General features: G+C 30.3%; 3 protein-coding genes across 9 annotated transcripts in view; 2 read left to right on the top strand and 1 right to left on the bottom strand.

Moving 5' to 3' along the window:
* Positions 1-2431: 2431 nt before the first annotated feature.
* LOC130902201 (transport and Golgi organization protein 1) lies at positions 2432-11540 on the bottom strand. Of its 4 annotated transcripts, XR_009060364.1 has the most exons (14): positions 11353-11511; positions 10852-11283; positions 9678-10442; positions 8828-9040; positions 7901-8770; positions 6410-6720; positions 5982-6355; positions 5828-5929; positions 5558-5769; positions 5219-5501; positions 4988-5166; positions 4848-4897; positions 3539-3680; positions 2432-3471 (listed from the first exon to the last, which is right to left on the bottom strand). XR_009060364.1 is itself a non-coding variant. In XM_057814110.1 (13 exons), the coding sequence occupies exons 1-13, from the start codon at positions 11456-11458 to the stop codon at positions 3666-3668; spliced, it is 3912 nt and encodes a 1303-aa protein (XP_057670093.1). In that variant the 5' UTR covers positions 11459-11511; the 3' UTR covers positions 2432-3665. The 4 variants fall into 4 exon arrangements, 3 of the variants coding, with proteins under 3 accessions (XP_057670093.1, XP_057670094.1, XP_057670092.1); XM_057814110.1 differs by having other exon boundaries at positions 2432-3680; XM_057814111.1 differs by having other exon boundaries at positions 2432-4390.
* A 207-nt stretch (positions 11541-11747) lies between these two features.
* LOC130902203 (nuclear cap-binding protein subunit 2) lies at positions 11748-16597 on the top strand. Its single transcript, XM_057814116.1, has 4 exons — positions 11748-11934; positions 11988-12205; positions 12277-12379; positions 12472-16597. The coding sequence occupies exons 1-4, from the start codon at positions 11875-11877 to the stop codon at positions 12574-12576; spliced, it is 486 nt and encodes a 161-aa protein (XP_057670099.1). The 5' UTR covers positions 11748-11874; the 3' UTR covers positions 12577-16597.
* The window catches only part of LOC130902202 (integrin beta-PS), a 42144-nt gene continuing 29674 nt past the window's right edge, over positions 13259-25728 (top strand). Inside the window, exons 1-4 of one of the 4 annotated variants that reach the window (XM_057814113.1) lie at positions 13259-13363; positions 21968-22145; positions 22235-22553; positions 23859-24087. In XM_057814113.1, the coding sequence (XP_057670096.1) occupies positions 13344-13363; positions 21968-22145; positions 22235-22553; positions 23859-24087 (746 nt within the window). In that variant the 5' untranslated portion in view covers positions 13259-13343. Of the gene's footprint in view, positions 13526-14005; positions 14239-21967; positions 22146-22234; positions 22554-23858; positions 24088-25728 lie in introns of those variants that run through there. The other 3 variants (XM_057814112.1, XM_057814114.1, XM_057814115.1) reach the window with 3 other exon arrangements.

A 25728-nucleotide genomic window follows, 5' to 3' on the forward strand; every position in this document is an offset into this window, starting at 1 on the left:
ATTATCCACTCTGTCCCTTACAACACAAGCCCTTTTTTGTATTGAAGGAATTCTACAAGATGAATATCGTCATCACTATCCAATAAATAATGAACAAAATCCATCATATTAATATAAGAATTCAAAGATGACACCATTAATGAACTATAGTTTACATAAATATTATAGCGTAGCATTTATTTGTCTATAAAAAAATACACAGTCAATCAAGTCTATTATTAAGGAGGGTAGAGGTAAAGAGAACCATTCTGTGCTACAGAAAGTGTCCATCAAATTCTTTACATTAGGGAGGCTCTACTATCGCTTGAGTGTAAATTTTAAATGAAGCTCTAGAAATTTAAGAATAAGGACAGAAAAAGAAAGAAGTGATAATTGACACTTTCTTTCTTACAAATTCATAATAATTAATTAATATTCAGCGTTATCTCACAGTACTTTTTCTAGGTTATATTCATAAAATTATTTTGTACTACGTGAATAGTTTAGATTTTGTATACCAATATTTAATTAACGACTCTAGTCATTTGAAATATAAAATTTTCTAACACTGCATACTTCACTCTATCTAAAATAACTAAGTTCATATAATATCTCGTCCGACAGGAGCGCTATTCTGGCCAAATTTTGAATTATAATTTACCGTCTATAAGCGGACAGTTTTTAAGCTAAGCCCCCATATGAGGTCCTCCTTACCTCTACCCTCCATATCTGATATTTGGTTTATCACTATTGCCAACATTCTTTATCCGTCAGTGGCTAAACTTGTGGAAAAAAATATTGAAGGAAAACCCAACAGGAACAACAGGTTAACATTATCCGACGAATACTTAACTACAGTATAAACAATGCAATTGATAAACCGGCCCTAGCTTTATTAAAATCGGAATTATGGTTAAGTTTTTAATCGATGGCTATGAGACAAGTGTTTTCAGAAATATAGAAAAATATCGGTTTTAATACGTAATCAAATTCCAATGTTTACTGTATAATTCAGTTTTTTTTTTCATTTTTAATTTGTATACGATGTCCAAATCCAAGATTTAATTTTCGCTATGCGGACGATATTGTTTTTAAAGGAAATCGTGTTTAATAATCCTATAGTTAACTCTCATAAGTAATTGGTAGGTAATCTGAAACAATTTGGATATTCTTTTATTTGGACAATTACGTTACAATAGTCAACGGTTGCCTTTCATCAAAAAATAGTTTCGTTTACGTTAAACTTAACTGTTATGAAAAATGATCTTTTGGTAGGTAATTTGTTAATGGATTTGTAAAATAGGTATAAGGTATAGGTCTATAGGGCACATTTTGAATAAGTAATTAGAATATTAATAATATAAGGTCACATTTTTTGTTTTTTTTTATTTTATATATTTGTTAATTCTTTCATATTTTTTTTAGAAACATAAAGTTTCTATTTTATATATTTCCTTCCTTTTTTTTAAAATCAAACAATAGTCTCACTTTCGAATTTCTTATACAACAAAATCATGTCATTCTTATCATATTTTGTTTTTGTTTATGGGAGTAAATCACCTTAGTAATTTTTTTAAGTAAGAGAATAAACCCTATGACACTGTAGTAGTTCGAGTGGTGCTTGTCGTATGGAAATGCTTGTGGATATTGATTTTGAACTTCTGTAGGTTGCAGTGCTCAGAAAAAATATTTCTTGGTAACTGATACCACAGGCTTGAACTTCTCAAAAGAAATAAGTTCTGGGCATCTGCAGGCGAACTTTGTGTTCATGAGCCACATCTGCCTGTTGAGTAGGTCTTGCAAAAACTGTTCTACTTGGATTTATGTTATCACGGAAGATCAGGTCAGCCAACTTTTCTTTTATAACTCTATGCTGTCCAAGTATCTGATCAACTCTGGATCACTTATAAGTCGATTGTATTGAGCCAAGCATCCTCAGGCTATGCTTAGGAGTCGTGCTCCAAAGCTAGACAGGCATTGTAGAGGATTAGAAACTATTGCAGAGTATATTGGTCATAAAGAGAGCTCCCAGTTTTTGTGAAGTTGCCTTAGCTAATTTGGCTACGCCAGGATATATTGCTTCCTGCCTCAACACCCAACAAGAGAATTTTTGATGATGGTGATATTTTATGTCCAGAAAGGACCAAATCCTGAACCGCTGTTGCTGCCCATTGATTTGGGTAGTAGCAGATCAAACCTTTCTGAGGTGTGTCCATCGATAGAGACCTAGATGGATGGGTATTTGAGGAAGCTACTAAGCCAATTGATAAGTGAGGACGACAAAACGTTCAATCTCAATTTATTTAGAAGGTGGGCATACCACAAGAGTTTACATCACAATAGATATTTTCTAAATTTTTAATACTAAATCAGTAGGTGGTATGAGGTACATGACCAACAAGTATAAACAAATTGTATTGTACAGAGGAAGGGGAAGTACAAGAACACCAAATATTTACCAATTTTTATTTAAAGTTTTCTTTATACATTTTTTACATATTTTATACATTTTTTACCAAAATTTATTAGATATATTCAGGAACCAAGATCAGATCGCATGCAGTAACAAATCATTCTGTTCTTTGTTTTTTTCTTTTCTTTCTTTCACCGATCTGTGATTACAAAATATATTCAAACTATACAGTAGGTACTATAAAATGCTGCAAACAATTATCCCCTTTTGCCTTAAAAATCACAGAAAGAAAAATAGAATTGTATATCTCAATTTACTAACAAAAACCATATCTATAAATAAATATTTATAGAAAACTCTACAAGGTTATTTATATTATTTACTCTAGTTTGATTGAAACACATTCAATATCAGGAATGTCTAACAATATCCAAGATTTTTTGATATTACAAAGTCTACTTCTACACTACTGTGTTTGAATTTACCACTAAAAGCGGCAGTACAGAAACAGCAAAGTTTCGCTGTGACTGTTGAGTCTTTAATTGTCAAAATTCACAATTGTATCGATGAGTGACAAGGTATAGTTGTCCCTGAGAACCATTACTAACCATTATTTCAAGAGTTTTGTCTTGAACCAATAAAATTGAATCTGCTTGACATTTTCCTCAATTGAACTTTAATATTTATAGGAAATTATCCTTTTAAATCTGTTATCACATAAGTAATAATTAATTTTGACTTCAAAACCTCATTCCCAATGGTGACAACTGGTGGATATGAAAACGGTATCCTTCACAAAGTATCACTGCAATTTTAGATTTGATTCCAAATATTTTGGACTTGCTTTACTTAAGAAGTGATATTTACTGAATGAAATGTCCACTAGGTTACTTTGTCATCCTTGGTTAGAATATTTGAAGGGGAAGCAATCAAATTTCTAGTAAAATTTTTTTTAAAATCACTTGAGAGTTTTACTGTAAATATTTTTTTTATAGATACAAAATTGGTGTATCTATTGACTGTCAAATGGAAGAGAATAGTTAACCTTTCAATCTAAAGTCAAAAACCTGATAATACTTCTGAAATAAAAAAAATTGTGGTCAAATTACTCTTATCACATAACATACACTTTATTTAATTTCTTACTTCTTAGATCTCCTTTATATTGTTTTGTTGATAAATTATCTTGATCATAAGCCACTTTTTATTAAAATTTCGTTTAAAAGCTTAAAATCTTGACTGCAATAGGACGAAACGTCAAGTATTAAAGCGTTTAAACGAAAGAGACCTAAAATCAAAGTAATTTATCTATAATAACATATAATTAGAACATACTGTATATTTTACGTTTAAATTGATCAACTAATTATGAATTTCCCCGACCAAACATTATATAGAAAGAAAAACTGGAAATGTTTTTAAAAAAACTCATTGGAAAGGAAAAATGGAAGTTTGAAATTCGATTTCACATATTGTTAATGATACCACATTCACCATAAGCATTGAAAACAATTTCACCATGGTGCTAAGTAAGAAGAAAGATTGTGTAAATAAAAGAAATATAATGAAAAACTACAGGGATGGTTCGAAAATCACTGTAGGAACTTTAGCTAAAGTAGGGCTCATGTCTGACCTGACTTACAGGTACAAATACTTAAGTGGGAATGTGTGGGAATTGATTCAACCAGATAGTCTAATTGTTAGAAAAGCACTGGGAATATACAAAAATGTCGGAGCTTTTATTCCTGGTCATACTAGAATTAAAGAGGTCAATATAGTGAACAAGAAACGATCAAGTCTTTTATTGGATCAGAGGTGTGAGTTAATGCTTTTAAGAGTTTGAAAGACAAGTAAACTAATAATTTTCTGGTTTGGTTCATTCCAAAAAGTTTGTTCATAAAATCTATTTTCTTAGATGCATAAAAGTATTTGGATCTCACTAAAACTTCACTTCTTTTCTTAAAGGGAACTGCTACCCACCCCAGGAAGCGAAGACTACTGAAAAAAATAGTTTCAATAACAAATCTACAGGAGCGAAAATCAAAACTTTTTGAAACCAGCACAAATGCTGGAGAGTTATTAGGACTCTGTCGAAAACAGCTTTGACAGGGGGAACATTATGTAAACCTTAATCATAATCAAAAACTGGGCTTACAAGTTAATTAAGATTTTCAAGTTAACCAACTAATAAAAAATTTATCTTGTATCTTGTTAAAATGTCTACGTTCCTTCTATATTTTGATTGATTTTAGATTGTTGGGGTCATATCAAAAATAAATGGGTTTTTGATTACTGTATAAAGTAAAAAAAGATATACCCATACAAATACATCACATACAAATAAATAGATAAAAAATTTAACAAAAAAAGAAAAAAAAGTTAGAGCAGAATTTTAATTCCTATAAAAACAGCAGCTAAAATGCTAGACCATTTTTGAAGAATGTTTTCTGTTTACCTTGTCTAATGAATCATTTGAATTATCAGACCCGGAACTCATCAGCGACCCTAAAATAAATAATTTCATAATTTACAAACAAGAGATGATGTGGCTCTCTATTTTATAATATTATTACCATGGAATTCACCATAACCTACCTTTGTTATTTCTACCATTTGATACATGTATAGACCTTTTGTAATCTCTCCTATCGTCTCTACTACTGTAAGGACTATATCCACTTATTGGTGGAGGTGAAGCTCCATATTCTGAATCGTATGGTGGACTAGGAGTATTTCTCTCATAAGGTGAAAACGCCGAAGTATCTGGTGAGTACCTACGAATAATAGTTAAAACAAAAAGTTATAAATAGAATAAAAAGTAGTTACCTTGAATTCAAAGGCGGGGGCGACGACATTCTTCCGAGCGGTGGCGGTCTGTGATCTCCAGGAAACATGGCAGGTGGGGGAGGCATAAAAGGCATACCATGCAACGGCGGCGGCATAAATGGAGCGCCAGGAGGCGGCGGGAGGAAAGGAGGTAGTCCTGGAAGTGGGGGTGATTTTGTAATGTGGTCCCTACCTCCAAAAAGTAACGGTGATGTCGGTGATTCTATTGGTGGTGGAGGTGATAATGTCAATTCACCATTTTGATCTATGGGCGATTGTAATCCTTAAATACAATATTCAATTAATACATAAATACACTTGAAACATTTTTTTACATACTATTTTGCAATCTTTCATCATTTACTGCCCTTTCCCTTAAAGTTAACCGATTCCTCAATTGGGCTGCTTCTTGTTTGGCATCTTCCAGCTTTCTTTCCATTTGTCTGGATGTTACCCAATTTTCGTGTACTTTCTTCTCCAATATGGAAATTTGACTCTTCAAATCAATCTCTTGCGATACTATTTCTTGTTTCAGCGTTTCGTTTTGCGATCTAGAAAAATATTAATGAAATATGATTCTTTATTTTTTATTTAAATACAAATTCTTACTTATAATTTTCTATTTCTTCTGCCATTAATTTTATTCGTTCGGTGGTTGATGTGGCCTCTCCCTCTTTGGCGTCCCAAATTGATTTGTACTTCAAAATTTCACTGAAAAAATTGTAAATGACTACTAAAGACAACGGTTATGGTAAACTCATACCCCTGTAGTTCCTCTTCCCTTTTCTTGAAATAATTATTTAAAACTTCCAATTTCATAGTTGCCTCTAATTTCAATTTATCTGATTCTTGGTATTTATTTAAAAGCGAATTGTTTTCTTCGGTCACAGCTTGACATTTCTTTTCAAATGCAACCTTAGCATCTTGTTCTTGTTTTAATTGTATTAAATAATTCTCATTTTCAGATTTGAGTTGTTCCAATTCTGCTTTTAACGTCGCTGTGTTTAATAATGACTGAAGTGCTTCTTTATCATTTTTAATTGATTTAATGCCGTTTAAACTATCTTTTAATGATTGATATTCTTTAATTTTTAATTCTGCTTTACGTTTCGCATCTGCCAATTGAGTTTTAAGGATCTATGTACAAATAAAAATTATTATGTAAAATATTGCTTATGTTTTATTAAGTACCTGAATTTCGGTATTTAAAACTTCTTCTTTCATGATTTCATCGTTGTATTTCTGCTGGTACATCGAGATTTCTTCTTGAAGGGACTTCTGCTGTTGGTCTCTCTCTTTTTCGATCTTCAAAATTCTATCAACTATTTCATCCAATTTTTTCTGCAATTCAATACTCTTCTTTCTACTTTCGTCTAATTGTACTTGCAATTCAGCATTTTCTTTTTCTTTATTATCCAATGATTTTGTAATATCATTTATTATCCATTTTTGTTCCGACAGTTGTCTTTGTAATTGTTCAACATTTTCTTTCAATTTCTCACCTAAAAAATCGATAATTATCTGAAAGATGGATACAAAAAAAGAATATTACAAGCTCATCCACGACATTAACCGTGCATCCAGTCCTGTTAGATTATGTTCCAAGAACTTTTTAAATTGTTTTTTATACCCTTTTTACAGTATGTCATGGCCGTTTTTATGCAATCAATTTCTAGGAAGGCCCTTTTTGTATGTTTACATTCTAAAACTGAATTATCGAGAAATTCGTTGTGTATAAATATGCGATTGTACATCAGCGACTCAGCCATCGGGATAGACAAGTAAACAGTGTGTTTAAATAAAATATTATGTTAAAATTTTGAGATAAATGTCAGGTAACAGTTTAATGGATAGTGATTAGTGTAGTGCATTTAGTGTAAGTCAATAAATAAATAGTAAGTAATGAGAAACACCGTGTGCATAAATTCACCCCATAGTTTGAATAAAGTGAAAAAAAAACATTACAATAAATTATTTCTTTGGGTAAACTAGTTGAACATGTCCTAGACGATAACAATAAAATATAAGAAGCGATAAAAACAAAGAAATCAACATGAAAACTTGAAAATATGAATATTTTGACAAATTTGACAATTTGGGAAGTTAGAATAATGAGTAGAAAGAAAAATTCATATTAAAAAGACTATTTACAAAATAGCAAAAACGTAAAACTGAATTTTCCTTCATTTTTCGCATAGTTATCTGAAAGATAGAAAGGGAAAGTAACGTTACGAGCTCGTCCACGACACTAACCGCGAGTCTTGTCCTGTTAGATTATGTTAATAGAATCTAAAACATGGTGGATGCGACGGATACAAATTTCCAAGAACTATTTGAATTGTTCATATTGAAAAGACCATTTACAAATTAACAGGAAATGAAATAATTATACCCCTAAATGCATAATCAAAACAATAAAAAAATAAACTGACATGTAAGGTACTTTGATTTATTTAAAGAAGAAATATGAGATATTGATTTTCATACAGAGAATCGACAAATGTATTTGTTTCAGTCATTCTGATAAGTTATAATTGAATCTATTATAAATTGAATATAAAAAATAAAAAAGTATTTCAATAACTCGAGTTTTGAAAAACGCATCCATCTAACATAGTAAGACTGACTGTCATTAAAAGCAGAAATTTATAAAATAAAATTTAATTATAATGTAATACTGACCTCCATTACTAGGATTCAACATTTCAGAAATGATCCTGTTAAGTTCCATCCCAACCTCTGTAGAAGTTTCCAATTCTCTTTCCAAACTTTCAATTTGCTCTTCAAGTTCTTGTTTAGTTTCTACCTCCTGTTCAAGACTCAAAATTCGCATTTCTAGATTTCCTTTCAAAATGTCAGTTTCTTCCAACTTGCGTTTCAAAAGATCTAATTCTTCAGTTGGAATTTTGCTCACGTCCGAAGCACTATCTTGAAGAATGTCTTTTTCCTTCAAACTAATCAATAATTCTTTTTCTAAATCGTTTATTCTTTTAATCAACGGCGCTTCCCTACTATTTCTGTCTATTAATAGATAAATGAATAAGAATATTATACAAGATGCTGCGGTTGTTAACAGGTAGAGCAATACATCTGAGTTTAGTATCATCATTAGTTTGTCCAATACACTACTATTTCCCGTACTATCAGATATTGTATTTATTAAATGTTGTTCTTTTTCATGTAATGATGTATCCACATTGGCGATTGGGGTCGAAGGTGGAGAATCCACATTGGGCCTATTGGTAGTTGCTTCTTTTCCAAAAAAGGAAAACAAACTGTCTAAAATTCCACCATTATCCACATTCAACATAGTTTCATCAATTAAAACACCTTCATCTTGATTATCGCCTAGTAAATGATTAGGAAGAATTCCTTCACTATTTTTTAAAGAATTTATCTCTACATCACTGGGTATATCATTATTTGGCAAATCATCTTGGAGAATTTCAATTTTTTCTTCAATTTCCAAAGTATCTATGTTTGTATTAATATTGCCATACCTAATATCAGGTGGTTGGGTTTTAGATGGTTTTGAATCTGCTTGTGACATAACTGCAATTCAAAATATTAAATTCAATTCTAAAATAAAAATATATTTTCAATTTTTACCTTGTTCAGATTCTGTTTCTACTTTTTTTGACTCAAAAGAAACTGAAGGTTCTTCAATTGCTTTAATTTCAGCAGAGCTGTTCGAAGCAGCAATATTTTCTCCTGCATTACTCTCCACATCAACTGATTTTTCTTCTAAACCATTTAAATGTCTTCCAAAAAGATTATCTCTAACTTTTTGAAAATTGGCTTCATTAGGTTGATATGTCATTTCTGCAGGTGTAGGAAAATTTGAATTTAAAATATTCGATACTCTGTGCATCTAAATTTGTACATGTAATTCAACCAAGAAGCTGTGTATATATATGTCATACATATTGTGGACATAAAAAGGGCATAGTTAACATTCATTTAAATGCGCCTTAGTTTGAATAAAATAGTTTTGTGGCGACCATGCCATGTAACCTTGCATTTAGAAATATTTAATAAAGGTTTAGGATTACTCTCAGGAAATTCCAAGTAAGCTTCCTATTGAATATACTTGTCTTTGGGAAAGACCAAAAACCTACTATCTGACCTTTGTTCCATACTTACACAAACCCAGGCGAGGCGTTTGGTCACATGATATAGTCGCCACAGTTTGACTACACTTTAATATTTGGCAAAATATATCAATTGATTAACCTGTAATTTCAAAAGAATAATAAACAATTTTTGGAAAACTCTTAATTGAGAAGATTTACTGGAATTTGAAAGAAAAACAGTGAAAGAATTGGTTCAACCCATAAACCTATTAAATTCTGACAAAATTTGAGTTTTTACTTAGTTTTTTTGTATAAATGGGAAAGTTTTTATTACACAATAGCAAATAAAAAAATTAGATAAAACTGGTATATTATTCAATATTTACCTTCATTTTGAGGTTTTTCAGATTCTTCTTTTGAAGATACTGATTCTGTTGTTTCAGTAGAAAGAGGCAAAGTGACATCCATAGATGATTTCATCTCTAAAGAACCATCTTGGTTACCTGTGCTTATATCTTCAGGTTTGTTATCAACTGATTCCAAATTTTCTTCTTTGGCTGCCAAAGGAAGAATTACTCCTATTGGATCTGTAGATGAAATAGGAGGTGCTCCTTTGCTATCAATACTTGATAAAGTAGTAGTTTCAGTCTCTTCTCTTGATTCTTCAACAATATTCAGTGTATTTGAAATAGCTTCTTTTGTTTCTTCTTTTATATCATCTACTATTCCATTATTATTTGTTATGGGAACTTTTAGTTCATTTTCTACATTAAGTTTCTTAATATCCTCTTTCTTAGGTTCAAGTGTATTTTTTGATGAAATTTCACTTTTTTTAAGATCTGTTTCAATTTCTTTTACTATATTTATATCTTCTGTGATTCTTTCATCCTTTATTGCAGACTTAATATTAATTTCATTAGATCTAACTGGAATATCATTATATTCTTCAATTTCATCTTCCACTTCAACATCATCATCTTCATTATCTTCATCATCCTCATATTCATCTTTTTGAACCCATTTTGTTAAAGTTGAAAAAATACTTTGAGCAGATGAGTCTTTAGTCTCTTCAGTAGTATTTTTAATAGGAGGTAATGAACTATCCTCTGTCTCCACCCTTGCTTTTACCTCTGGTGTCTGTTTATCTTGAACTAATCAAAAACAATATTTAAAAATGACAAATTCCTAAAATTTATGTTTACAATATTTATTTTAATCAACAAAAGACAATAATAAACCTATAAATAAAAGCAGGTTTTATTGTTGTTTACAATACTGATAAGGGAAGATAAAGGAATGCAAGTCCAATATAATGAACTTATTATCAAACATATATTTATATATAAAAAATACTGCCTAATGAGCATTTTGAAGACAAAGAAAATACTATTTTGTTGACAGTAATTGTAAATTTTTATAATTAAAAAGTTAATCACTACATGGTTGTTATAACAATTTAAATAAATTTTAAAACAAGGAAATTAAATAAACTTAAAGATTAAATATTTTATAAATCATTTTACACATTATTTGAAAAGATTTCTTTTAAAGTGACCTTACCTGCTTCCTTCTCATTGTCATTACTAGAAATTTTTTCCTTATTTACACTATTAATTGCTGTGGATAGAACAGGACTATCAGTACTGCTGGGAATAATAGAATCAAAAGGTATAGTTGTGCCATCTACTACTTCATATGGTTGTTTAACTTTATCTGGATCAACTTTCTCTCCTAGTAACTTTTCTACTGGCTCTTCAGATTTTTCTAAAAGTTCTGTGTCAACAATCTTATTAGGCTTAGCAAGAACTTTATATTCTCTAACCATATTTTTGGGAATATAGCCTCTATTACCATTGATTTCGACACCCCAAAGATCAAGTCGAGACCCAGCTTCTTTACTGAATATTTTTACAATTTCATTGACTTTAAACGAAAGGATAGAATGCTCTGGACTGTTATATCTCAATAGGGTTTTCCCTAATGAAATGGGTTCTAAAATTAAAATCAAAATAAGATTATGCGATGTAGGATACACACTTTATCCAAAATAGAAATACAAACCTGTACAGTCTTCATTTACACATAATCTTTTGTCTGATATTAAGCAATTCGTTTTATAGGCATTCAATAAAAATATAATAAAATATATTAACTTAAAACTACACATTTTGTCATACTTTGACAAATTTACCTAGGCCACATCACTTGTTTTTAAAACTGGTAATGCCATCTTCAGCTTTTGAAGTGTCACTTTTAGGCATTCATTTACGTTAATTAAACACAAGAACGTCGAATAATTACGTATATCTCCTATTTGGAATTCAATATATCTCTCTTATTCTACATGTTTATTAAAAAATAACAAAATTTTATAGTATAAACGCAGTATCGAATTGGTAAGGATAAATGATAATAACTTATTCCCTAGAAATTGCCTATCAAATTCTGTCAAAGATGTCAAGTTATTAACATTTGACACAAAAGTAACAAATTAAGCATCAAACAAATTAGTTACTTTTTAGGTATTGTTTTAACAACTATTATTGTTTTAATAGTCAAAGTTTAGTATTATTTACTGTAATAATGGCTACTGTGACATCACCCTCGATAGATCTCAGTTCTTACAGAGATCAGCATTTCAAGGTATCTTTATATGATAATGGAAAGTAAGAAGGACATAACTCATATATTTTTAGGGTACTAGAGCAGATCAAGATAGGCTGTTAAGAATTACGAGTACTTTGTATGTTGGAAATTTATCTTTTTACACCACCGAAGAACAAATTTATGAATTATTCTCAAAATGCGGAGATATTAGAAGAGTTATTATGGGATTAGACAAATATAAGAAAACTCCTTGTGGATTTTGTTTTGTTGAATACTATACTAGAGCTGATGCAGAAAATTGTTTAAGGTGAGCATACTCTTCATAATTTATGCAACTAATACAAATACAGGTTTCTCTGCTAATGTTCTCAATTTTAGATATATCAATGGAACCAGATTGGACGATAGAATTGTTAGAACTGATTGGGATGCTGGATTTATTGAAGGTAGACAATATGGTAGGGGCAAAACAGGTGGCCAGGTAATTATATCGAGATAAATGTATTTTTAAATTGATTTGGTGATATTAACTGTGTAATTACACATAGTAAAATGATACTGTTCTATTTTCAGGTTCGTGACGAATATAGAACTGATTATGATGCTGGACGAGGTGGTTATGGAAAAATAATCCAACAAAAGATTGGAGGAATTGAAACTCCTGCTTTTTTAAGATAATTTTTATTATAAGATTATTGTAAATTTTTTGTGACACTTAATTTGTAAAATATGTGATTTCTGGGATAATTTTATATGAAATAGAGACTTATTTATTATTAGCGTTTTTTTTTCACAAAAACCAGTGATTCCAAATCCATTATTCTGCGATGTTTTGTGGATAAGTATAAAATAATACATAATTCAAAATTTCATAACACTAATTAGATCATCTTCGAAATATATTTGCTACAAAGTTTCAGGTTGCTAAAAAATGAAATCAAATAATAGGAATTTATTCAAATATCATTGTAACAAATGGGAAAGAATCATATGAGGGTTAAAGAAAGCAGCTACTAATACCTTATCATTTAAAATTCAAATGAATATCCCAGGAATTATTGAAAAAGACTGTGACATCCAAATTGTAAATAAAATATGTTCGTTTTTTAAACGTAATCATACAAACTCAATGTTTTGATTAAAAAAATATTTCAGTTTGTTTATTATATTTTCATAATAAAATTTTCTAAATTGTATATTTAAATTTATATATTGGATCTTTGTTTATACATATACTTCATCCATTAAGTCTTGTCTTAGTATTACGTTATTGATCGTGCTGCTACCTATTCAGAGTGAAAATACTTTTCAACAGAAACCTGTGCAACATAAAATCTTTTTAAATTTAAATCGACAGATGGCTTTAGGGTATCGTGCCTGCTGGAGCCACATGTCACTAATCTGAACGAACTGTCACTTGTATTTATAAAATTTGTTTTCCAAAAATGGCAGCCTCTTGCTTCTGGTAAGTCGTTCGCAGAATAGGTTGCTATTATTGTTGTATTAATCATTGGTTTTAAGTGATATGTGTTTGATGTAGTGTGAAACATATTTTGTGTAACAATTCCGTTCTTCTTCGTTATACGAAAGTGAAAATTTGGCAATTAGATCTACAGTACTAATTGAAGTAGGTACTTTTCTTATTTCCCTTGTTTGTAGTTATTTATAGGAATGTTTAATATATATATTTTAGCTTATTGAATGAACCTTATGCTTTTTTATTAACATTTTAAAGTAATGGGTGATATTGAAACGAGGACAAACACACCTACTTATATTTTTATCCTTCACCTAAATATGTAGAAATAAAACTTATTTTTTAAGACGGATTTTACAAATATGAAATTTGTTATCTTTACTATTTTTGTGATATTAAATCTTTATAAATTTGTTTTAAATAGAGTTTTAAAATTGTGTTTAAAATAACATGCTTCACATACACCATGTGTGTGTGGGTGTAAGGTACCTATTAACTATCTGGGATTGGTTACAGAAACATAAAGAAATTACACCTACACTAATGGTAATTTCTAGTACTAACTACAATTCTTTTTATTTCTACTAAGAAGTCTTATCCCTTGTAGTTTCACTGATCATTAATCAGTTTGTTGGTTCTCAAAGTTGTGACTCAGTTTCTAAAAATATTTTTATTGCTTACCTATCTACATCCTCTGCTAGGATTTGATTGCAGTTTAAATTATGCAATTAAATCAGTTACTTTTTTGTAATTTCCTCTAATAGTTTGATAAGAAAATTAAATTAATTAAGAATTTATAAATATAATACCCAGTAGAAAGTGCTTTAGAACAAAGAATATTATTTCTTTGAACTTTAATAAAAGTAAGTAAATGACATATGTTATTGAGTCTATTTTTCCATTAGTTTCATTAGCTAAAAATAATCAATAATCTGCCATTTTAAGTCAGACTAACTTTAAAAGCCCCTTTTTCAATTTTTTCAATCTAGAGCTTATTGTTTGCCAGGCACTTAGACCTTATATTATTCGTAACTCGCATAAAGCTGTATCAATTTCTGGTATATGTAATAAAAAACTTTTTGTGCTATTTACTTTTTTCAGTATAGTGATAATTGTTAAAATCTAAACTTGCTTTAGTTTAACATTCATTTTTCTTGGACAATATTTGGAAAGCAGTAAAACCATTTTATAATTCTTACTAAATTTTAACATGATTCTATACCAGATAAAGTGGCAGTATGGATTGAATTCTTATGATATTGTGGATATACAGAAAACTTAAGAATATGGGAGATATATTGATAAATATTATTTTTAAAATCTCTCAATCTATAAGATGAAGTTTAACATCATCATATAAATCTTGTATGCAATTGTGATAATGTTTAAATCTCCTAGGAATGTATCTAGATATTTTAAAGTTAATTAATTTCTATGATTTGAAATTTTTGGTTACCCACAACAATTATTACCAAATATAATAATTTATGACCACAAGATAAACATGAAAGGACTTTGATAAGATATACCATAAATATACGAAAAAAACAATATTTAAACAAGTAATACCAATGTTTGTTTTTATGTTGTCACATGCTGCTACAAGTATGAATGAAAAAAAGACATAAAAATGAAAAAATAGATTGTTTATTCATTGCTCCATGGGATCAATGAACTAATCTCAACATATTATAAATAATTTGTTTTGTAAACATACTAGAGTTGCCCTTTAAGGTTTTCTAAAAATAAGTATTAATTAGGAAGTTTCTATTTCAAATGGTAATATATCTGTTATCTAGTTAAATGCTTATTGTGAATTGCAATCATATTCATCTATTAAGCTGAATCAACTTGTAGTGGTTATCCACTTACAGTGAATTGAATTTATAAGGATGGTGCTCTCAATGTGTCTATTTATTCATTTAGATCTCGATTTATAGTTAAGTTTGAACAATAATTTTAATTATTTCCTCAATCTGAAAATATAACAAACTCAAATTGATGGAAATGTTTCATAAATTGACCACAATCATCCCAAGTAGGTGAAGATATATATTTTACAGAATAATTCGTATTTATTTGAATTGTGTGATGACTGAATATTGACTAGGGAATCGATTCAATTACTGTGATAAACCTAAATGAAAAGTTCATAAACAATCTTTGATGATGGTTCAGGGTCAATTTATTTTTAATGTTTATACAACTTTTCTGTTTGCAGTCTTAATGAAAAAACTATTATCTAAATTTATTCTGATGTTTTTTCTCCTGAAATAGATATATTTAAAATTTTATACAATTTATGTTTTCCAATTACCAACTTTATTTTGTAGCATAACAACTTTCATTTCCATAATTATCCATTAAAAAAATGGGTTTCAATTTATTCCTGTATTCAGTTTATATTTTTCTATATGTTTATGAAATAACATCCTAGAAATTACATGCAAATAGTTCAAATTATGATTTATTAAATTCCTGTGGGTATTTGAACACATTATGCCTCCATGTTTGGTCTGTCCTACATCAACTCTTGATGTATCAAATATTTCAAATCAAATCAAATTCTTTCATGTGCTTCATGTATGTATAATTAGCATTGAAGGCATGGCTTAATTTTTTTCCTTTCTCCATTTATTCTTATCTTTGTTTATCAAATTTCTAATTTAGGTATACTTAATTAAAATCTTTTTATTCTATTTTGTTGGTATTTTCTGTTCTCTTTTATCTATCATCACAATATTCATCTCCAAATAATACCATACGTCTCAGAACTAATTTGTAAATTATTGTATTATTATTGAGCACATTCTTTAGCTTTTATATAAGTTTATTTCATTCCGATATTTGTTTTTGTTCAATAAGTTTGATACCCTTTTTATAATAAAAATGGTTAAGCTCCTCAAAATAGTCATTTTTTCAAGTCTGGGAACAAAAAATAATCCGAGGGGCTAAATCTGGCGAAGAGGGTGTATAAGGTAGCAATTCAAACTGTAATTCACTAATAATGGCCATTGCAATAATGTATGTGTGAGCTGGTGCATTGTCTTGATGAAAAAACACTTTCTGTTGATAGAAAAGGAGCTTTCTCATTCTATTAGAATGCTATGTCTAAAATATGATGAAACATTCAGAAAAATACAGATTCTATGTGATGAGATTATTCAGATATTCCTAGATACCAATTAAATATGACATAAATTTGAAAAAATTAAAAGAAAACTGAATAGCACTGCCCACAGATATTGACATCAATTTTGATTCACACTATATGTTTGTCAACAACGTAGAGCAGAAGAAATCACTTTAATTTTCTAGATTGTCGAGATTGTAATTTCACCAGTCCATTGAATTATGATATATAAAAGTACTCGTAAAAAAAATTCGTCTATGTCGGCAAAATAATTAAAACGACGTGTTAATACAAGATGTCATTGACAAGGTGATGATTAACCTTATGTAACCTCGCAAGAACGTAGTAATGAAAGATAAACTTGTCCCATCAACTTACTAGTTACCAGTCCTTTTTTAATTTCATCTAAATGAATACGGTGCATTATTCTAACCATATATGGCGAGCTGGTTTTCATTCTTACAGTGACTCTAAACCGTAATAGTAGTAGTAAAGAAGGTTGAGGGCGATCGAATTGATCTTTTTTTACCTGAAATCGTTAACATTTTGTAATGAAATTATATGTATACTTTATTATAAATAACTTCAAAAAATTATATGAATAGTAAATATTACCTCATAAAAATATTGAAGAACAAATATTTAGATGGGAAGAAGAGTATTAAAAACAATTCTCTTGTATATACTCAACTTTTCACTGCTAGTGCGTTAAAAAAGGCGAAAAGTGTGCTACTTAATGCAATTATAATAGGATACAAAAATAATGAAAGTGCTGTTAAATTCCATCCTATAAAAGACACTAACGATGACTTCTTTTCACGAATTAAATAACTTAATTCACTACTTTGTAAAAACTATTTATTAACATAAAATATAAATACATAAGTATATTATATATTAATCTGACTACTGTTTTCGTTGAATGTCAAGACAATTAAGAACACACTATGTGTATATACTCTCTTAAATACTAATCCTATTATATACAAAAGCTATAATTAATTATATTTCTGGTCGTTAGAGTCACATCAATACAAAAATAAGGGTAAGTATTTTGATAAGTTAATGGAACTTCAAGTGTTCAAGGTACATATGGAAGCGCTTAAGTAAGACGTTTGGTTCCTGTCAGGGGACGGTTAGTTTACAATAAATCTTAACGAATACAATACAAATAATAATATAAATAGGTAGATTTATGATTTTTATAACCATATTGATATAAGACAAATCAGAGTAGGTAATCAGAGACGATACGTTAATTGAACATAAAAAAAGAGACACATTGAATAACTTAATTGTATATATAGTTAACAGATTCTAATGCACGTGGAGATTGTTGATCTTTATTTGTGTTTAAGACAGTAGCTTTCTCTGTTTTACTCAACGTAGGAAATCGTAGGAAAGAGCAACAACATATATATTGAGCACTCTAACGAACTGTCAAAATGAGCCGATATTTATTTAAAAATGGCAGCCGTGGAGTAAGCGAATGATCTTGCCATAAGTTTCTTACTGCAGATTTATTGACTTTTTAGCAAATTAAGATCCGTAGTTTTTTCGTGGAATGAATAGACCTTCTTCAATCATGAAAAAATATTTGTGTCACACCTGACGTAATTTTAGCACAAACAGATACAAGTATTCTAAATTTTGTAAATTGCTTAAAAGCTTACTTGCGAATCACTAAAAAATATTCAGTTTCATCTGAATTCAAACGTAATAGTTGATATTAATGTCAGACTTTAATGTCAAAAAAACTATCTTAATTTGAGCACAACAGACACAGGTGTTCTAAATTTTGTATATTGATTAAAAGCCTACTTTCAGATTCATTGAAAAATATTTACTTTTATCTGCATTGTCTCCACTGAAATAGATCTAAAAACTATCTATGGTGTCCTCGTAACACAATAAAATGAAAAAACAATACAAAACAACTCTCACCGCGGAAAAAAATCAAGCCAACACGGGTACATATGAGAAAATCAATTGTTAACCCCGCGGACGCTATTCTGATGTAAATCAGCTGTTTTATGAGATTGCTTTATTGGTTAGTTCTTCTCTTTTATAAAATATACTTCATATGGTAGGTTATTTAGAACAGCGTTTTATAAAAAAACAGATTATGGATTTCGATAATGTAACATTTCATGTAAAAGAATATCGCGCACTACCCTTGTAGTTTTCTTTTAGAATTGCTCATGTACCGTCACTCGCTTCAGAGAAGAATTCCGAATGAAAAGGTAAAAAAGAAGTACTGTTAATTTTATCTATCGAACACAAACAGATAAGATAGTTGTTTACATTTTTATCTGTAAAAAGTAAATATAGTTTGAAACGACGACGAGCTCTTTCCGTCTGGTTCGAGTATATGACTATAACGGCACAGGATATTGAAGATTATTGAGATAAGAAAAAAAGTTGTATTTACGTACAGAGATTTTGATTTAAAAAGGGAACTGCTCGGTCACATATCTGATTTTTATATGACCGATTGAATGAAGATCACCAAGTTTGTAGCTATTATCCCAAGGGGGAAAATAGTTATACTGAGAGGAATTTATCTTAGAAGGCACTTGAGATATTTTTAGCTAGTATTTTGTTAATTGTGTGTGTAATTTATTTCTTGAAAAACTTGTGACTGTATTTTTCAGAATTAGTACTTACTAAGTATCCTGGTAGAAAATAATGTTAGGCGGAAGCTTGTCTATTTTAATACTAATAATTTACAGATGTTACTAGAGTTACTGTAATTAATTGTATGTTGTTGCACTTAAGACCCTTAATAAATAAGATATAACAAGTAGATAGGGATAATAAGGAGAAGGGAACGTGTTTTAAAGATACATTCTACAGGGAAGGATTACATTCTAAAAATAACGTTTTACACGAAAATAAAACGGAAAAAATGGAAAACTGAGATATAATTAATTTCTTTTACCTGGATAAAATGATCTAGTATTGTTAAATTCATCCTATTGTTGGTATAAAATATTTTTCTTTTCAATATCATAATATTTAAACTTGTTCGATGTTCATTTAGTAATGACAAAATAATATAAAGGATATTTATGTGACTCATGTGGTCTTTTATATCCAAAGTTAGGTTTTGTTGACTAATTTCATTCCAAATACAACAGCAACTAATTTTTGAATCTTTAACACGTTTCAGATGAAAATTACGTGATATTTATGTATTCATACAAGCAAAATATTTGTTGTATGCAACATGTTTTTATTAAAACGTAAATAGAGTTTTATGATTTAATTAGTTCGCCGAATTTAATAAAAGCATTTACACAATGTTGAAGTGATAAAAGGTCTACTTGTGAATAGTCACGATGACTAATTTCAATAATAAATTAATGTGAATTAGACATAAATATTATAAGAATTTTATACAGTGTGTTCCGGGACTTGATGTAAAAAATTCGGCAGTGAGAGGGTTCGTATGAGAAGTCACAGTATAATTTTCACGTTATCTACTCCCGAATTTTTTGCATCAAGTCCCAGAACACCCTGTATAATCGGATATCACTGAGAGGATTTTCAAAATTCTGATTCACAACTCTGGAAAGATTAGGGTGTATTAGAGTTGGGCTGGTCCTTAGCATTACACCCCAACTTTGATAATGGGATTCTCAGGTGACTGTGAGGTTAATCATTACTTTTATTTTATAATGAAGGAATTAAATATGGGATTAAAAGCACTGAGAGTAATTGATGATTTTATTGAGAGAGTCTGGCTACTGTTGGGAGTTTTTGGGGTTTGAGCATTGTAAATAAATAGTTTGGAGGGGATCGAGAATGCACATTTCAAGATGTCAGAATGGTTGCCTATCCAATATGCCATGGGGCACTTATAGGAAATGCTATAGCTCAATAAGTATCGCAAAATCTTGAGGAAACTGTCTTAAGTAAACTTAACATGTTTATTCCATTCTTTTTTTGTTATGTAGATGATTTTTGTATAAAAAAGTCAAACATAAAATTGTTATAAAAAAACTTTCAAAATCTAGATTAAACAAAATAATTAATTTTCTTGTTAACATACAAAATGGTATACAAAACCAATAAATTTAATCTTCATGTCATAACGTCACGAATATAACCTATAAATGCGACTGTTTTCATAATTTTTAGACTTTAGTTCATTCTCATTCAAATACCCACAATTATAAGTGTGTACATGTCAAGTTTAAATATTGGTCATTCTGGTGCTGCCAATTCATAATTGTTCTGTAATATGTCAAAACGTATTTAATAAAATCGGGTTGTGAATTGACAAATCAGCAGTCTACAACTTGAATTTAAGTAATCTAGTAAAGACATAGACATAATAATAAGAGATTTGTGTACTTTATATAATAAAAAATAGTGCCAACTCTACAAAGAAAGTTTCTTTTCTAAGGTAGAGCTATATTTGTAACACTGCCCGGTGCTCGGTGAAATGAGATAACAGAGTAGAGAAATAGAACGGAGGAAAAAATACGATATAAGAAAATAGAAGAAATACCTACAAGATTAGATAGAGATAACTATATCTTAATTTTCTTTGCATCTTGTTATAATATTTGGACATGACTTTCATTGGACGCGCAATCTATGTCTATGGTCCAAAAGTATAGAGTTGTAATCTGCCAATCGGGAATCTACAGACTGGCCAACTTAAATTTAAAGAATAGTTAGTTATACATAACCTTAAAGTAATTATAACAATCTTTAATGTATTTTATTGTGTTTATTTAATTTTTATATCTATTTTTAAGCTGCATATTAAACTTGAATAATTTGAAACGTATAATATAAACAACAAATGAATAAATTACGTCATTAACAAGTCCAAGTGGTTGAGATCACCAAAAACTGGTATGAGTCAATTTTACAAAACCATCACCAAATTGACGGAGAAACCGGATGTAACTGAAAACAGGGTTGTAGTTAGGCCACTGGAACGTGATTATTTTTACAAATTTTTGAAGCGTATTTTACCAAGAAACAAAATCTATTGAATGTTTTGAATGTTCAACAATGATTTTGTTGATAATGTTAGATAGAGTCACATTCAACTGTACTGCAAAACTGATGAAATAGTATTTCACACTCTTTCTGATGTTATTTATCAGTCTCAACAATGTGCTTTGAAGAAAACTAATATTACAGGATGTCTCTGAAACCTTTACATATAACCCTCAAATCTTTTGATTGAATAACTTATAATTGATTCTCACTCAATAATTCAAAGTATCTCATTTTTTCTCTCGATGTATTAGTAAGATTTTTGAGTCCATCGAGTTTTGAATTAAAAAAATCTATCTATTGAAATTTGTTTTCTCTTTTCTTATATCCTAGTATTTGTTTTAGTCGTACATAAAATATAGTATTCAACTTGTGGTAATGGCCACAACTCACTTTAGTTTACTGTTAGATATATACTATTGTTTCCATTGTTGTTGTAGTATAATGGAGGCGCCGTGGTCGAAAAGCTTTTTAAGAAACTGCCTAATTTTAAGCATAATAAGTACAGTTGTGATAGCCCAGTTAACTCAAAGATTCAGCTCTCCAAATCCCTGCACATCGAAAGGAAAATGTCACGAGTGCATACAAACGCCGGGCTGTGCGTGGTGTTACGACCCAGTAAGTTTAGTTATATATAAATTATAGAAAAACAAATTAACAATGAAGAAGTTTCCATGCAAAAGACGGTAAGATACATTTTATTGCAGAATTTCGGTGACGGGCCGCGTTGTTTCCAACCGTCGCTGGAATATCAACAACAAAAGAAATGTCTTGAAGAGTTTGTTCTTAATCCCGATAATATCCTCAGCGTTTTAAGTAATTTAGAGCTGACGAAAGCTCGTAAAGGAAACGCCGCAGTCGGTGGTACGTTGGTAACGGGAGTCGAAGGTAGTTACAACGCATCTGAACACTGGTCAGTACACGGTTCAGAAACTGGAAGCGCCGGAGGTGCTGGAGCTGCCGGTAGTGCTGGTGGAAATATAGTACAAGTCGCACCTCAAAGACTGAATTTGAAATTAAGAGCAAGTAAGCATTGTAATAGTAAACTATTATATATATATATATATATATATATATATATATATATATATATATATATATAAAATATATAACCTGTCTTTTGAAAAAGCGAAGGTCATCATTTTCTTATGTTTACGAATGTTCAAAAAAATTCCGATAGATGCTGCTAGCTTTCCCTTTTGCGTTAATATTTGAGTCTATATTACTTTAGAACGTATCTTATTATGTATAAGTGAATCCCGTAACCTGGTCAACCGGTTCACCAATCAAATGGCCGACTATAGGAAATAATGAAGCCGCAGCTGCACCCGTCCGCCCCCTATTACCCGCTTCCTATCAAATAATGAACAAAAAAATTTGAAATGGGAAAAAAACAAAGAAATAAAAAAAAACTCAAAAATATATCCCTAAACCTGGAAAGAACCGTTTGTTTTTAAGGCTGGAGCTGTCTTTTCTTCTTTTTCAAACCACGTTCTTTTTTTTCTTTTATCAGCCTGAAGCAGCGCGATCACAAATCTACACCACAACCCTAGCCTTGCAGAGGAACTACTCCTATATCAGGGCGAACTTCAATGAATCCTCCCCTGAAAATCTCCTCATCTCTCCCAAAATATACACAATGAATCTCTTTTTTTATGGGTAAGTGATAGGGTGGGACAAAGAAGATCTAGTAATCGTAGAAGATACATTCACGAAAATGGGAAAATAAGGATAAAGGCAATAGAAGACCTGAGAATGGAAATAAATATAAAGAAATGCAAAAGGATGGGTGTAAATAAGAAAAAAGAGAACATGGGGATGATACCGCAGTACCCGCGTTATTATATGGAAGTGAAATTTTGGTAAAGAACAAAAAGATACAGATTAGAATAGAAATAGCAGAGAAAGTGAGGATAAATATAATAAGAAATGAAGTAATTATGGAAAAGCTCAAACAGGAACCAATAGGAAAAAGAATAGTTGAAATATGTTTAAACTGGTACTAACACATAAAGAGAAGAACATGAAAGAAAGCAGATGACTGAAGTAGCAAAGGATCGAAAGGACGAAAAGAGCTCTAGAGAAGATAATGGGTAACAGGGGGAGGCAACTACAAAGTATTTTATGTCTTTACGGACTGTCTTCGACAAAAATAAACTGAAAAAATATATATTTTTATTTTGATTTAGTCTCATATTATGGGCACGTCATAGGATAGGGCAAAGTCAAACGTATTTTACACAAACAAACCACAAATTGATGATTTAGTCTCTTATTATGCCTCGATTGATTTGATCGAACGACAATTCGATGGTTTTATTTTATTTTAAGGACAATCCTACAGCATTTCGATGCAATATACTCAAGCAGAAGATTACCCCGTGGATCTTTATTACCTTATGGATCTCAGTAAATCTATGTACGACGACAAAGAAAAATTGTCTTATTTAGGTGATAGTTTGGCTAATACAATGAAGAAACTCACTTCGAATTTCAGGCTGGGTTTCGGTAGCTTCGTTGACAAAGTTGTCATGCCTTATGTTAGTACATTGCCTGAAAAGTAAGTACATTTTTCATTTATTACTTAATTGATGGGGTATTAGGTTAACACGTTTATTTTTGGTGCAAAAGATTTAGAATCATTTGATTGCGTCAAGAAATTTTGTCAGTATTTGTGTCTTTGAGCTTCTAGAAATAATTTGATTTTGTTTCACTTCAGTTTATATTTTTTTTATAATGTCAATATTTTATTAATTTACTATTTCAAACGTTAAAGATTTTACAGAAATTTAAAATTTTCGCTATTAAAATTTGACATTTTACTCATTTATTGACTACTTATCTCAACTTCCTTTAGCTCCCATTGTTCACTGCTTTTAAAGTCAATATGAATATTCTTGTGGATGCATTAAACACTCTAGAATATTCTATAACTGCGTAATCAAATAAGAAAAAGGCCATGTTATAGAGGGAAAGAAGATTAACGAATCGAACCTCGTTACCATATACAAAATTTGAGTCAATTTACAATCTAAAAGTAAAAAGTCCAACGTGACCTTCGTGAAAGACGACAGTTCACAAAAGAACAAAATTATGAAGGAATATAACCCTAGATAAGTTATTTTCCTATTCTCAGTATGTATTTACAGAGGTGTCAAACGTTTTAAAAAACACATTCAACCAATTGTTGATTTTAAATGATTTCTTGACGAATGTTCTCTGCTGATTGGAGCATCGTTCATGTTTTATTCACTTAGACTCGATTTTTATCAAATCCCATAAAACTTAATCAGCTGGAGATATTAAATCGTCGTGCGACTGACACACAGATGCGCTGCATGAACATTTGGCCATGAGAAAGTTTTTTTAAAGTGGCTGTCGCGTTTACTCGCAGTCGATCAAAAACAACGACGTGTTGATGATTTAGATCAGTGTTTAGCCATATTTACACGTAATAAATTAATTTTTTCGCGTCGATATGTGACAATGGATAAAACGTGTTTCTATCACTTCACTCCTGAATCAAAACAATACTCATCTGAGTGAATTGCAGCCGATAAACCACGTCCAAAGGTTATGGCTTCAGTATTTTGAATTGCGCTTGGAATATCGTTCATCGACTATATCAAAAAACACCAAAACAATGCACCGATTTACAAGTCGATGGCGATGATGGTTAAATTGAACTAATTACTCATCGAGCTTCTTCCTCATCCAACGTTTAGTCCAGATCTGGCCCCCCAGTGACTATATGCTTTTCGTGAATCTAAAAAAGTGCTCGCTGGTAAGGAATTCAGCTCAAATAAAGAAGCAATTGCTGAAACTGAAACCTATTTTGATGCAAAAGACAAGCACGCCATCGAAAAGTTGGAGAAGCATTGGAATGATAATGAAATAAAGTCGATTTTTGCAAAAAATGTGTTTTTCTTGGTTAGTCACACGACTTTTTGAGTAGTCTGGGCTACTGGAAGTTCATGGAATATCTCTTCTGCGCGAAATAAATTTGTTTGGGAACAATTCTCTAACCAAGGGTAAAGTCTAGTTGGATGTATGTCAGGTTGCGACATCCTGCTACTGAATAGAAAATTCTATTATTGTAACTCTCAAAATGATGTAACTGCGAACGAAAAAATCTCGTACCATTTTCATATATTCTGCAGAATTAACAGCTACTGAATCTTCGCGTGCATTTTTATAAAAA

Source organism: Diorhabda carinulata, chromosome X, assembly GCF_026250575.1.
Source record: "Diorhabda carinulata isolate Delta chromosome X, icDioCari1.1, whole genome shotgun sequence".
NCBI classification, from domain to species: domain Eukaryota; kingdom Metazoa; phylum Arthropoda; class Insecta; order Coleoptera; family Chrysomelidae; genus Diorhabda; species Diorhabda carinulata.